Source organism: Pleurodeles waltl, chromosome 9 (genome assembly GCF_031143425.1).
Source record: "Pleurodeles waltl isolate 20211129_DDA chromosome 9, aPleWal1.hap1.20221129, whole genome shotgun sequence".
In the NCBI taxonomy this organism is placed as follows: domain Eukaryota; kingdom Metazoa; phylum Chordata; class Amphibia; order Caudata; family Salamandridae; genus Pleurodeles; species Pleurodeles waltl.
This window is the reverse complement of record NC_090448.1, coordinates 266,997,944-267,011,321: the sequence shown is the minus strand read 5'-3', so window position 1 is coordinate 267,011,321 and position 13,378 is coordinate 266,997,944. Positions and strand designations below refer to the sequence as shown.

The 13,378-nt window shown below is 44.2% G+C and overlaps 1 protein-coding gene across 1 annotated transcript in view; it reads left to right on the top strand.

Annotated features, from left to right (window-relative positions):
• Positions 1–13,378, top strand: part of IARS1 (isoleucyl-tRNA synthetase 1) — a 703,557-nt gene that overhangs the window by 320,270 nt on the left and 369,909 nt on the right. The window contains exon 18 of the mRNA XM_069206674.1: positions 8,980–9,063. Coding sequence (XP_069062775.1) covers positions 8,980–9,063 — 84 coding nt within the window. The remainder of the gene's footprint in view (positions 1–8,979; positions 9,064–13,378) is intronic.

Genomic DNA, 13,378 nt, shown 5'->3' with positions numbered 1-13,378 from the left:
ATCTGTTTTACAAGACCTAAGAGTAAGTGGCCACTAGACTTGAGGACAATGCATATCAATCTGCTGGAGCTCAAAGCAGTTTATCTGGCTTTACAGGCTTTTCTCCCAAAGATTGTTGGTTCAGAGGTGGTAATAAGAACGGACAACACCACTACGATGCATTACCTCAACAAACAGGGAGGCACAAGATCTCTTCCTCTCTCCAGGGAAGCTCAAAGAATATGGAACTGGGCGTTGCAGCAAGGCATCAGACTCACAGCGGTGCACCTTCCAGGTATACAGAACAAGATAGCGGACTCGCTCAGCAGACAAAAATCGATGTGTGACGAATGGGAACTGGAACAGCCCACAGTCAACCACATTTTTTCCCCAGTGGGGAACTCCCAAATTCGACCTATTCGCCAGCGAGTTGAACGCCAAATGCCATTACTTTGCAAGATGGCATCACCAAAAGGAATCATGGAATGCGTTTTCCATAGCTTGGTCAGGATTCTTTGCATACGCTTTTCCTCCAATAACATTGATCCCGAGAGTCCTGACAAAGATGAAGAGGGAACCGTGCACTCTGATATTAATAGCTCCGTACTGGCCTCGCCAACATTGATTTGCAGAGCTTCTTCTTCCGTCAGTGAAGCCTCACATCCCACTGAAACTATCTCTGCACTTGCTGACAATGAGCAGAGGGCAGATATTGCATCTGGATCCTCAGTCAATGCGATTATCAGCATGGCTCATGAGCATAGGGAGTTTGCACATTTAAATATTCCACAGGAGTGCAGAGACATTCTATCTAAGGCCAGAGCAGCTAGCACCAATAAGGCTTACTCTTGTAAGTGAAAAATGTTTTGTTTGTGGTGTCACCAACAGCAAATTGATCCTCTTTACTCATCGCCAGAGCAAATATTGCCTTACTTACTGCATTTAGCGCAATCAGGACTTGCTCATTCCTTTATAAAGGTGCACCTGGCAGCGATTGCAACGTACAGACCTTCGTTATGGTCCTCTAGATTGATAAAACAATTTCTGAAAGTTCTTTTCAGAGTCTTTCCTCCATTCAGGCCTCCTCCTGCCTCGTGGGATCTGAATATTGTTCTTGCGCAACTGATGAAGCAGCCTTTTGAGCCGATTCATCGAGCTTCTCTGAAATTCCTCTCCTGGAAGGTAGCCTTACTTGTGCCCTCACATCAGCTAGACCAGTCAGTGAGATACAAGCACTTTCCATACAAGAACCATTTTTACAGATCAAACAGGACCGACTAATCTTGCACACTAACCCGCATTTTATCCCAAAGGTCCCTGCGGATTTTCATCTGAATGAGCCCTTAGTTTTCAAGACATTTTTTCCAGATCTGTCACCTCCTGCGGAGAGAGCGTTGCACTCTTTAGACATTAAAAGGTGTGCTAAATTCTATTTAAGCCACTACATTTGTCTGTCCGTGCACATTCTACGCGGGCAGTTTCTTCTTCAGCAGCCCTGTTTGCTGGGGTACTGCTGCAAGACATTTGTGGAGCAGTGACATGGAAAAGCTGCCATACGTTTACAAGACATTACTGCTTGGAAGCACTATCTCAAGGAGAAGTAGTGGTGGGTCAAGCAGTCCTCAGGAACCTTTTCCAGTGAAGGTGAGCCACCTCTTTCATCCTACCATCCTGATGTCAGGTATGCACATTGTTTATGACTTATAGTCTCAGATTCAGGTCCAATGCTTATTGCTATGTGATAATATTGTTAAAAAAAAAATAATGGGGAACAGACAGAATTGATTTGAAATTTTGGTGTATATTAACATGTTTTCTGTGTGTTTCTTGAACAGTCGGCTAGAGTGTTACAATGTGCATAGGTACTGCTCGCTACTCTGATTCAAGCATGTGAATCTATTAAAGTTCCAATACTGGAGTAAGAAAATTAGTTAGTTACCTGTAACTTTAGTTCTCCAGTATTGACATCTTTCATAGATTCACATGCGACCTGCCCGCCTCCCCGGAGAAGCTCACCTTCACCTCTCTTCTTTTTGTCATGTTGTACGCACTTGGGCTCTAAATATCTGAGGTACTGGAGCTTCTCTCAGGAGGGTTCTAGAGGGTGGTGTCTTCTGATTGGTGGATGCTCAAGTTTGGTCCTTTTTCTTAAAATGACTGATAGACTGTTACATTAAGAGGCCTAGGACCTTTAGGTAATATCTATGTCAACACTGCTTCGTTTTTTGTACCAGGGGCACCTATTTTGACGATGTGGAATGATTCACAAGCATGTGAATCTATGAAAGATTCCAATACTGGAGAACTAAAGTTACAGGTAAGTAACTAATGATCTTCTCCTTGGTAATCTGCATCAATCACTCCCTCTAAAATCTGAATACCTTCGAGGGCCACCCCAGTTCTGGGAGCAGTCAATCCAAAATGCTCTGGGGGAATCTGTACTCTAATACCTGTTTCACACAACGCTATGTCTCTGGGTTTCAGTCTGTTAGCTTGTAAAGCATATAAGTCAAGACCTGCAGATTCGAGTGTGGCTCTGTAAGGAGCTAAGGCTCCAGACTTTATTTCCCAGTACGTGATGGTATTGGTGGCCATGTGGTTGTATTTGCAAAGCTGGAGTTAACATTTGCATCAAAGGTGTTTCAGCATTTGTTAATGGTCTATTGTTCAGAATCTGGAGGGCTTCATTTAAATGCTCTCTCCAGTTTTTTTATTTCCATCAGATAATTCTCGCAATTGAGCTTTCAGTAAACCATTCATTCTCTCAATCAGTCCTGAGGCCTGTGGATAATAAGGAATATGATATATCCACTCAATATTGTGCTGAGAACAGTAGTCCTGCACCAATCCGCCTTTGAAGTGTGACCTATTGTCACTGTGGACCTGGAGAGGTACTCCATAGTATAACATTAACAAGTCCAAAGTTCTGATGGTATTGTGCTGAGTAGCACGTTTGAAAGGGACAGCAATCAAGCATCCAGAATAAGTGTCCACTACGGTGCAGGCATATTGACACTGCGACTAATCAGTAGTGGTCCAATGTAATAAATTTGCCATATCTGTCCTGGTAACTTTCCTCTCCCCAATTGACCTTTAACTGTTTGCAGAACAGATCTCTGTTGTGGGTGCTGACAAATAGGACATTACAAAATTACAGTTTTTATCAAGTCTAGGGGAATGTGCATCCCTCTAATCTCTGCCCACCTGTAAGTGGCTTTTTCTCCCAGGTGTCCACATTTTTGGTGCGCCCATTTAGCCATCCCCACCAAGTCAGAATCCGGTATTGCCACTTCTGTCTCTGAAACTTTGGCTTTATCGTCTGTAAGGGAATTGAACCATCGTTCTAATGAGTCAATGGGACAATGAGCATCCATGTGATAAACTGTGACTTTACTTTTTTCTAAAATTTCCCAAATTTCCTGACACAACTCTTTGCCCCACACCTCCTTTGAGTGGTTAAACCAGTTATGTGCATGTCATGTGGGAAGCCAAGTGGCTAACCCATTGGCAGTGGACATGAATCAGTGTAAATGTGACAAGTCTCAAGCAGCTCTTGCTTTAGAGCCTGATACACAGCATACAATTCTGCATATTGACTACTTTTTCCTTCTCTTTTGATGGTCAGCAAACATTTGGTAACTGGATTGTATGACACTGCTTTCCAAAGCCTTTTGGTACCCACATATTTGGATGAACCATCCATAAACCATACATGTTTCCTATCCTCAGGGGACAAGGACTCAAATTGCACACCCCATCTTACTGGTGACTCTTTTACCTGTGATACCTCCTGCACCCTTTCCTCATCCTCTATAGGGGCTTGAGACACCTGTTCATGTAGGGCTGCAGCGCCTCCGGTCCTACACAAGCCTTGTCCTGTATGTACCATTTCCAGCGTATGATGCTGTCTCTTGTGCATGTCCTATACGGTGAGATTTAGGTGAACTCATCACCCACTGCATAATTGGTATTTCAGGTCTCAGAATTACATTATGACCTAGTGTTATTTGCTCAGTATCCACTAGAGCCCAATAACAGGCCAAAAGCTGTTTTTTCAAAAGAAGTATAGCCCTCCCCAGAGTCGTATAGTTTTCTGGTCCAAAACCCCAAGGGCACCCTCATCCGTCCCTGTTTTTGCCACATTCTCCAATTTGCATATTGTCCCTGAACAGTTACATGTAACTCAATGTCTCCATCCTGTACTGGCCACAAGGCCTGTTGAATTGCTTCCTTTGCCAAATCAAAAGCACGCTGCTGCTCTTCACCCCATTCAAACTCTTATTTCTTCCTTGTTACTTTGAACATAGGGGCCAAAATCTGACTCAAATGAGGAATGTGCTGTCTCCAAAAAACAAACAATCCAATGAATTTCTGTGTTTCCTGCTTAGTGTGGGGTGTGGCAAACTCAAGAATATTTTGCTTTGCTTGTGGCAACACCTCTCTGTGTCCCTGATTCCACTGAATGCCTAGAAACTTCACATTTTGAGATCGTCCTTGTGTCTTATCTGTGTTAATCATCCACCCTTTACTCTGCAAGAGTTCCACTACTCTCTCCAACTGAATCTGCGCCTGTTCTTCTGTCTCTTCCTGAATCATCACATTGTCAATGTAATGGGTCAGTTGCACACCCAGAATAACATACATTTCATCCAGGTGCTCTGCACCAGCCAGTGACAGATAGTGGGACTATGTAAGTACCCCATGGGTAAAGATACCATATTAAATTGTCTGCCGCCATGGGAGAATGAAAATTGCTCTTGGCATTCTGACGCCAATGGTATAGAGAAAAACGCATTGGCGATATGGATAGTGGCATACCATGTCCCTGCAGGTTTCTGTATATGTTGAATCAAAGTAATGGTGCCTGGGACCACAGCTGTCAAAGGAGGTGTATATTTATTCAGCTTGCTGTAATCAGTGGTCATCCTGTACCGCCCGTCAGGTTTACGCACTAGAGGATTGTTCCATTCAGTAGTGGTTGGAGCTATTACACCAACCTCAAGCATATCTTTTATGGATTCGCTTATTTCATCATGTCCTCCAGGAATGCGGTACTGTTTCAAATGATTTACCTTAGTTGCCAAGGGCACCTTCACTGGGGGAATCTTTAAATGACCCACTCTCATGGCAGCCACCAAAATGTATCTTTTTATTCCAAACTGATAACAACCATCATCCAAATACAAAGTCATTCCTTTCAAAATTTCAATTCCAAGTATGTATTCTAAAAGAGGCAACACAGTATATTCTCTTTTTGCTGTTCTCCCTATTTTAATTTGTACTGTGTTTTGTACAGCAGGGGTCTGCCTAAACCCCCCCCCCACCCAAGCCTGTGATGGTGTAATGCAGTCTGTTAAACTTCTTAGGGTTCCCATAAATCAAAGAGGCCTCTGCTCAGGTGTCAACCAAGGCTCAAACTTTTTGCACATTTTTGTGTTTACAGTGTATTTCTAAATCAACATGAGGTCTGTTATCTCGACGAGCCCAACGTTGTACCGGAGCTTGGCCAGTTTCCTAGTCTGATTTAAACCTGTCAACTTTTGCCCAAGTGAGATCTGGATATATGCTTTCATATTTGCAAGCAGGCTTGCCCAGTCTCTGTTCTCAAAAGTTAACCAGTCACTGTCCAGGTTTTCCTCACTCACTCGTGAGGAAATCATTTTCTCCCTTCCCTTTCCTTCCCTTGATATGTGTGACTGACTCTGCATTTCGCGCTTGCTATCTTGCTTGCTTATCTTTTTGCTTCCTTCCTCTCCATCTAAACCCCTTTTACGGTACATTTCCCACCAGCTTTTGGTATCTATCTCATCAATCTGTTCTTTTTTGACACCATCTGTTAATAGCGCTGTGAACATGTCTTTTTTTTTTTACACTCTGTTGTTATCTGTGCGACCCTCCGACCTTGAAGATCTCTCAGGTTTATCCCAAATTCCTAATTCACCTAACTCTCTTACTGCTTCTAGTACATCTTTCAAAGCCTGACAAGCCTGGTTAATTAATAAAGTCATAATTATTTGGTTATAGGCAGGTAGAGCAAGGCAAATTATTTTGTTTCTGATTGGCACAGTAAGCTGTCCATCTAACAATTGGTGTGCAGTGCCCAAGAAAATAGCAGATTTCATTGCCTCTTCCTTAATTTTCTTCATTGCATCACGTAATGTATACCAGGGTTTCTCATTGGGAGGCCACTCTGCATCAGTGGGGTACTTCAAATTACATCCCTCAACAACTAGTTGCAACAAAGTAGTCTGATGGTTTCTTTGGAAACCCCTGAACTGTTCCTGTATTACTGGATTAGAACTTAGAGTACAGAATTTGCGAGAGTCCCCAATATCTAACATAACACCGAAAGCACCAGTTTCAAACAACCTCGCAACCCAAGCAAGTAGGGACTCCCCTGTTCTCTGTTTAAAACGATCCATAATGTCATTTACCTCTTGCTGAGTGTAATCTTCTAAAGCATGTAATGCAACTCCTGCTGGATCTTGTGGTGAGTGCTGGAGTTTTCGTCTAAAAATAGGTTGCGCACCCACCACATTGTGCTTATGTAGGTCCCCCTGGTCCCCACCTTTTTCCACTCTTCTCTTCACTAGAGTTTGACGGCTCACTGCCTGTCCAAACACTATCTGTCCAAGACGATTCTGGGCAATGACAGGCCTGTAGATGCACTTTGCATGGACTCCCCATGGGTGCCATATTACATGCTGTATCCCATGAGGGACCCCTGGTGCACAATGCCCTGAGCACCATATACTAGGGACTTATATGTGGGCTCCAGTATGCCAAATGCGGGGGGTTGTTGTCCAAGCAACCAAATTTAAAGGGGGAGTACACAGTCACTGGGGTCCTGGTTAGCAGGATCCCAGTGAACAGTCAAACACACTGAACAGCAGGCAAAAAGTGTGAGTAACCATGCCAGAAAGAGGGTACTTTCCTGTAGTGACAAGTATGGGCCTGAGGGGTTAATTTTTACATACCCGCCCTATGGTGTCACCGCACACCCAGATGGCACAGGAAAACACATAACAGGCCCGTTTGCATGGGCATCAAAGCTTACAGGCTGTCAGGGCTGAGAACTGTGGCCAAGGCTCCGCCACGTGTAGGGCAGCTCCTCCATTGCAGAGTAACAAAGCACGCAGTGCTCATGAAGCCAGACGAGCGCCTTGTCCAGCAAGCACCCTCTATTGGCCAGAGGTCACCACCACTGCCATAAGGCCCCCTAACACTTGAACTACACTCCGCATGAAGAGCATCGGAGAGTGCTCCTGCGGTCACATGTAAAGGAAATCTTTCATGTTAAGCAGAATCAAATATCATACACATATTAGCCCAAAAAGGATGGCAGTACTACAATATATCCTAAAATAAGCCGAGAATACAGACATGTTAACTTCTGGCTGCTGGGGCATGAACAGTGTTGAGGGACTATATTATGAGGGGTGGTCAATGATTGGTTGATCTGTTGTTCTGCTTTCCCCTAAGGTTATGAGGAAAGGGAGTTTGTTCTTGAGTAAGGCTGCTGTTAAAGTGAAGAAAGGAGCATAATCCGAGCCTCTGGTCCTGACACAGAATTCTAAAGTAAGGATTCTGCGTCTCTACCAGAAAAGGCATTGGCAAAGGCAAGTAACTTGTGCTTTTAGTTGCAGATTCCTTACCAACCCACCCATCCTCCTCGCTCTGAGATCTGATTTCTAGGGACAAGGACTGCCCTTTCTGGGCCTTAGTTTTGGCGCACCAGTAATCAGTGTTCTTCATGGCTCTGCTGTTCTGGCGTGGAAAGTCATGAAAAGAAACTGACGTCAGCGCATCAGGGTGGTGTCTATATAGGACCCTTGAAGTCATATCTGTCGCCGATGACAGTCACAGAGCCGATCAATGTTACCCAAAGACACACAGGGGTACTGCTCAGAAAATTTTCCAGATCAAGCTGCGGCTGGGGGTATTTCACAGGTAAGGAATCTGCAAATAGAAAATGTCTCTACCAGATAAGGCGTTACCGAAGGTAAGTAACTTGTTCAATATCGCTTCGTTTTTAAACACTTGAAACCTGTGTATCAAATATTGTACCTACGTTGCTTGTATATGATTGGCGACATACATAAGCAGGCCATTGCTGCGCATGGTCCTGTCATCTGTGTGTGAGATAGAGGGAGATGGCAGTGTGATATACGCACTTGAGCAGGTGCTACAGAGGGCCAGTCGAAAGAGATGTAAGAGATTCTGTTGTTGCAGACCCACCTGTCACTGCAGCAATTCTGAATAAATAGTCCGAAATTGTCGGGTGCATTTCAGGCCTCTGCCAAGTCTGACTTCAGGGCCATTTGACGGGTGTGCCCTATAAATGGAGATGCTTCAGCCCTATGGCTACAACGAGCATGCATATTCCGAGCTAATAGAGTTAGTCTGTGCAGTAATGCCCTCCATTATGTTAAGGGTGATCTGCAGCTGGTCCTACATCTTTTCACATGTTCCTTAGTTAATTATTCCAGACGAATCCGGATTCTCCAGAGTAAAGTGCTGCATATTCTAGAATAAAACAATTATGTAAACTAGGACGCACCATGTTGTCATACATCTGCCCCCTTCATTTTCTCTCTTTTGCAGTAAACTGATCCCTCCTTAGTTTTAGGATTATCACATCCAATAGTACAACAAGAATAGTGATGATATTTTAGTGGGGTGACAATGCAGAGTGCGAGTAATTCAGAGTTCAGGCTAAGTGTTGTACAGTTTAGAGATTTGAAGGTGCGTGTGCATGTGCTGTGTTGTGTGGGTATGTACTTATTTTAAATCTATGCTGCCTGCTAATTACATTGTGTGAAGTAATCGTATGCTGCCGCTAAAACGGTATCTGTGTGCTTGAAGGGAACCTCGGACTGCAGATGGACATGAGGTATCTGCTCGTTTTTCTTAAGTATTCGAACGCCTTTTCACTATACCAAGTCAAACCATTTGACTTTGGCTGTGCTTGTTTAACGTTCTGCTTTGGTTTATTTTTAGTGATGGTCAAAAAATGAGCAAACGGAAGAAGAATTACCCTGATCCGGTTACAGTCATAAACAGTTATGGCGCTGATGCCCTGCGGTAGGTTACTTTCTCGATTAGTAAAATGGTTAGAAAGTATCTTTATCTTTGTTTTGTCCTTCGACAGTCTTTGTATGCACTTGCCCAACCTATAAGTGCCAGCAGGAGCACACACACTATATTCCAAGATATATTATCTTGTGCTTATTGTGCTCTGAAACGCTCCAATTGTACAACTCTTATTTTTCCCCAACTTAACAATGGTATTAGTGAAGACCATCAGCCGCATATCGAATACTAAAGTGCCCAGCGCAGTAATGGTAAATGGCAGCAATATTGAATAGGGTGCTACACCACACTACAGGGAGTGCAGAATTATTAGGCAAGTTGTATTTTTGAGGATTAATTTTATTATTGAACAACAACCATGTTCTCAATGAACCCAAAAAACTCATTAATATCAAAGCTGAATATTTTTGGAAGTAGTTTTTAGTTTGTTTTTAGTTTTAGCTATGTTAGGGGGATATCTGTGTGTGCAGGTGACTATTACTGTGCATAATTATTAGGCAACTTAACAAAAAAAATATATATACCCATTTCAATTATTTATTATTACCAGTGAAACCAATATAACATCTCAACATTCACAAATATACATTTCTGACATTCAAAAACAAAACAAAAACAAATCAGTGACCAATATAGCCACCTTTCTTTGCAAGGACACTCAAAAGCCTGCCATCCATGGATTCTGTCAGTGTTTTGATCTGTTCACCATCAACATTGCGTGCAGCAGCAACCACAGCCTCCCAGACACTGTTCAGAGAGGTGTACTGTTTTCCCTCCTTGTAAATCTCACATTTGATGATGGACCACAGGTTCTCAATGGGGTTCAGATCAGGTGAACAAGGAGGCCATGTCATTAGATTTCCTTCTTTTATACCCTTTCTTGCCAGCCACGCTGTGGAGTACTTGGACGCGTGTGATGGAGCATTGTCCTGCATGAAAATCATGTTTTTCTTGAAGGATGCAGACTTCTTCCTGTACCACTGCTTGAAGAAGGTGTCTTCCAGGAACTGGCAGTAGGACTGGGAGTTGAGCTTGACTCCATCCTCAACCCGAAAAGGCCCCACAAGCTCATCTTTGATGATACCAGCCCAAACCAGTACTCCACCTCCACCTTGCTGGCGTCTGAGTCGGACTGGAGCTCTCTGCCCTTTACCAATCCAGCCACGGGCCCATCCATCTGGCCCATCAAGACTCACTCTCATTTCATCAGTCCATAAAACCTTAGAAAAATCAGTCTTGAGATATTTATTGGCCCAGTCTTGACGTTTCAGCTTGTGTGTCTTGTTCAGTGGTGGTCGTCTTTCAGCCTTTCTTACCTTGGCCATGTCTCTGAGTATTGCACACCTTGTGCTTTTGGGCACTCCAGTGATGTTGCAGCTCTGAAATATGGCCAAACTGGTGGCAAGTGGCATCGTGACAGCTGCACGCTTGACTTTTCTCAGTTCATGGGCAGTTATTTTGCGCCTTGGTTTTTCCACACGCTTCTTGCGACCCTGTTGACTATTTTGAATGAAACGCTTGATTGTTCGATGATCACGCTTCAGAAGCTTTGCAATTTTAAGAGTGCTGCATCCCTCTGCAAGATATCTCACTATTTTTGACTTTTCTGAGCCTGTCAAGTCCTTCTTTTGACCCATTTTGCCAAAGGAAAGGAAGTTGCCTAATAATTATGCACACCTGATATAGGGTGTTGATGTCATTAGACCACACCCCTTCTCATTACAGAGATGCACATCACCTAATATGCTTAATTGGTAGTAGGCTTTCGAGCCTATACAGCTTGGAGTAAGACAACATGCATAAAGAGGATGATGTGGTCAAAATACTCATTTGCCTAATAATTCTGCACTCCCTGTATACTCTCCTACCAAATAGAGCATCTAGAGTGATGATGAAAACCATCACTCTGAAAATGAATAAAGTTTGTTAGCACACTAAGCAGTGAGAATAAGTACATTGTTTGTTTTTGGTGATTGACCAAAGGATGTCAGCTACTTATACAATTTTATATATTTATTCATGCAAAGAAAAGTTAAGTAATCACAACTAATTTTGATAGAACCATCAATTTCTTTGAACTGGTGAGGTAAAGAAATGACAAATGTTCACTTTGTTTAGTCACATGGAAGACAATGATGTGACATTGGTACGCTCTGACAGTTCAAGACGCACAGACGACATGCTTCAAGGCTGATAATGAATTGAAGATAGAAAGTAGTATCCAAGTCTTGAGTATGTATATTCAATTTGATAGGTAACAGCAAAGAAGTTGTGTGAAAATAGTGTGGTATCCAATCAGATAAATCTGGAACTAGGATATCTTTGTACTCTGAACCAGGCAAACCATATACTAAAAATAAATGGAATATGAAAATCTCTCCCAACCCAAACTACCACCCAGGGACCCTTAGGACTGGAGAAGCATAGGGACATCCAAGGTAAGTAGATAGGATTCCCCAGGCACCCGTGTGCAGAGTTGTAACCCCAAGTCAGTGTCCATAGGATAAGAATTGGGAAGTCATGGTTGGAGTTTTCGAACTGGACGACCCTTCCCAGAGGACTCAGAGGAAACCTGTTGAGACAAGGAAGGTTGGATAGTGCCCCCACCTGTGGATACCCAGAACAGTGGAGTACCTATACCAGGGAGCACAGGTGTATAGGGGTCAAGTCTTGTCAGAGCCTCCGGTTAAAGTCAGTGGGGACCTCGGTTGTTCAGCTGCTGTCGTGACCCATGGACCAGGTCAGTGGAACCCTGAAGCGGGCTCCTGAAGAAGCGGACCTAAGGAAAGAGGGGAAACAGTCCAGGCCACCTGGAGGTGCCCAGGCAGTGCAGATGGTCAATGCCCACCCTTCTCAGAGATGCTTTCCTGTTGGACGGTGGTCGAAGAAGTGCAGCTGTGGAGTCCAGGCAATGCAGGAAGACCCCTGGAGTCCTGTATGAGCCGTCCCACGCTGGTCGTCGGATTGCAGAGGGGTCAGTGGTCAGCGGGACTACCAACAAGTCTTGCCAAATACAGGGAAGCATTGCACGAAGATTGCAGGATTTGTGGGGACCATCAAATTCCAGGTGACCCAGCTTTTGTACGTAGGTCAGGGCTAGTCCTCAGCAAGCGAGAGAGTCAGCAGGAATTGATAAAGCTCCCGGCAGGACCCTCTGGCAACAGAAGCAGGGAGTCACGGGGAGCCCTCAGCAGCACAGCAAAGAGGGATGCCCACATCGCAGCAGTTGCAGAGAGGGTCGTTCTTGGAGCTGGGGAGTGCTGGAGTCCGGGGCTTCTTGAAGCTAGGAGATCTTCAGACTGAAGAGCCAACAAGCCTTGACAATGACAAAAACATGCAGTGCACAGGGTGCCAGTCAAGCAGCTCTAGTGGGGGACTACAGACTTTTTAGTTGCAAAGAAGACAGGTCAGATGTCTGAAGAGCCACAGAACCACCACCACCTGTGTTGTAGAGCCTTGAAGAATCCGTGAGACAGCAGGATCCCCAGACCAGCTGTCGTCTTTAAGTTGCATGCGGATGCAGGGGAGTGACTCCTTCACTCCAGGGGAGATTCCTTCTTGCTTTCCTAAGTGCAGGCAGAGTCCTTGTGACTCTGGAGGATGCATGGCCACGGAGGTTGCAGAAGTCTTGAAGAACTTAGAAACAAAGTTGCAGCAGGAGCCTTCCTACTGGTTGCAGTTTGTTCCAGTGTCCAGTTTGCAGAAGTGTCTTGCAGAGGAGACTTATACACGAGTCTTAATGTCTTCTAGGCACATCTAGGGTCCACCCTCAGGGGAGCCCCCCAAGTAACCCATAAAGGGGGGATGTCACCCTGCTGGATTAACCAGTCAGATGCTCCCAGGGGCATCTGCTCATCTTGTTTCCAAGATGGCAGAATCAAGTAGCAATCTGGCAGAGCTCTGTTCACTGTCGTAGTTGGACGCTTTCTCTAGGCCAGACTGTTGGTTTACTTATGTTTGTAGGCGACTATGCCAATCCTACAAGAAGTTGCAACTGTCGTCCCAACCCTTCTGGTTCACAAGCAGTACCTCACCAAAAACCCAAAACAGTAAAAGGTGATTTGTGGCAGTCTTTACGCATGGACTCGAGTGTGTGACATCTCAGTGAGTGTCATGGTTAAATGTCTCAATCAAACACAGGCAATGAAGAAGATGCAGTAAAGGTTCAATAGGTTTTATTGAGTAAAACTGCATTTTGCGATAAGTTGCATGGGCTGCAATGATTAGGATAATGAACAGTGCAAGAAACAGAATGGAGAAGACAAGAGGAATTAATACAAGACCCTCCACCATCTTGCAATACCAT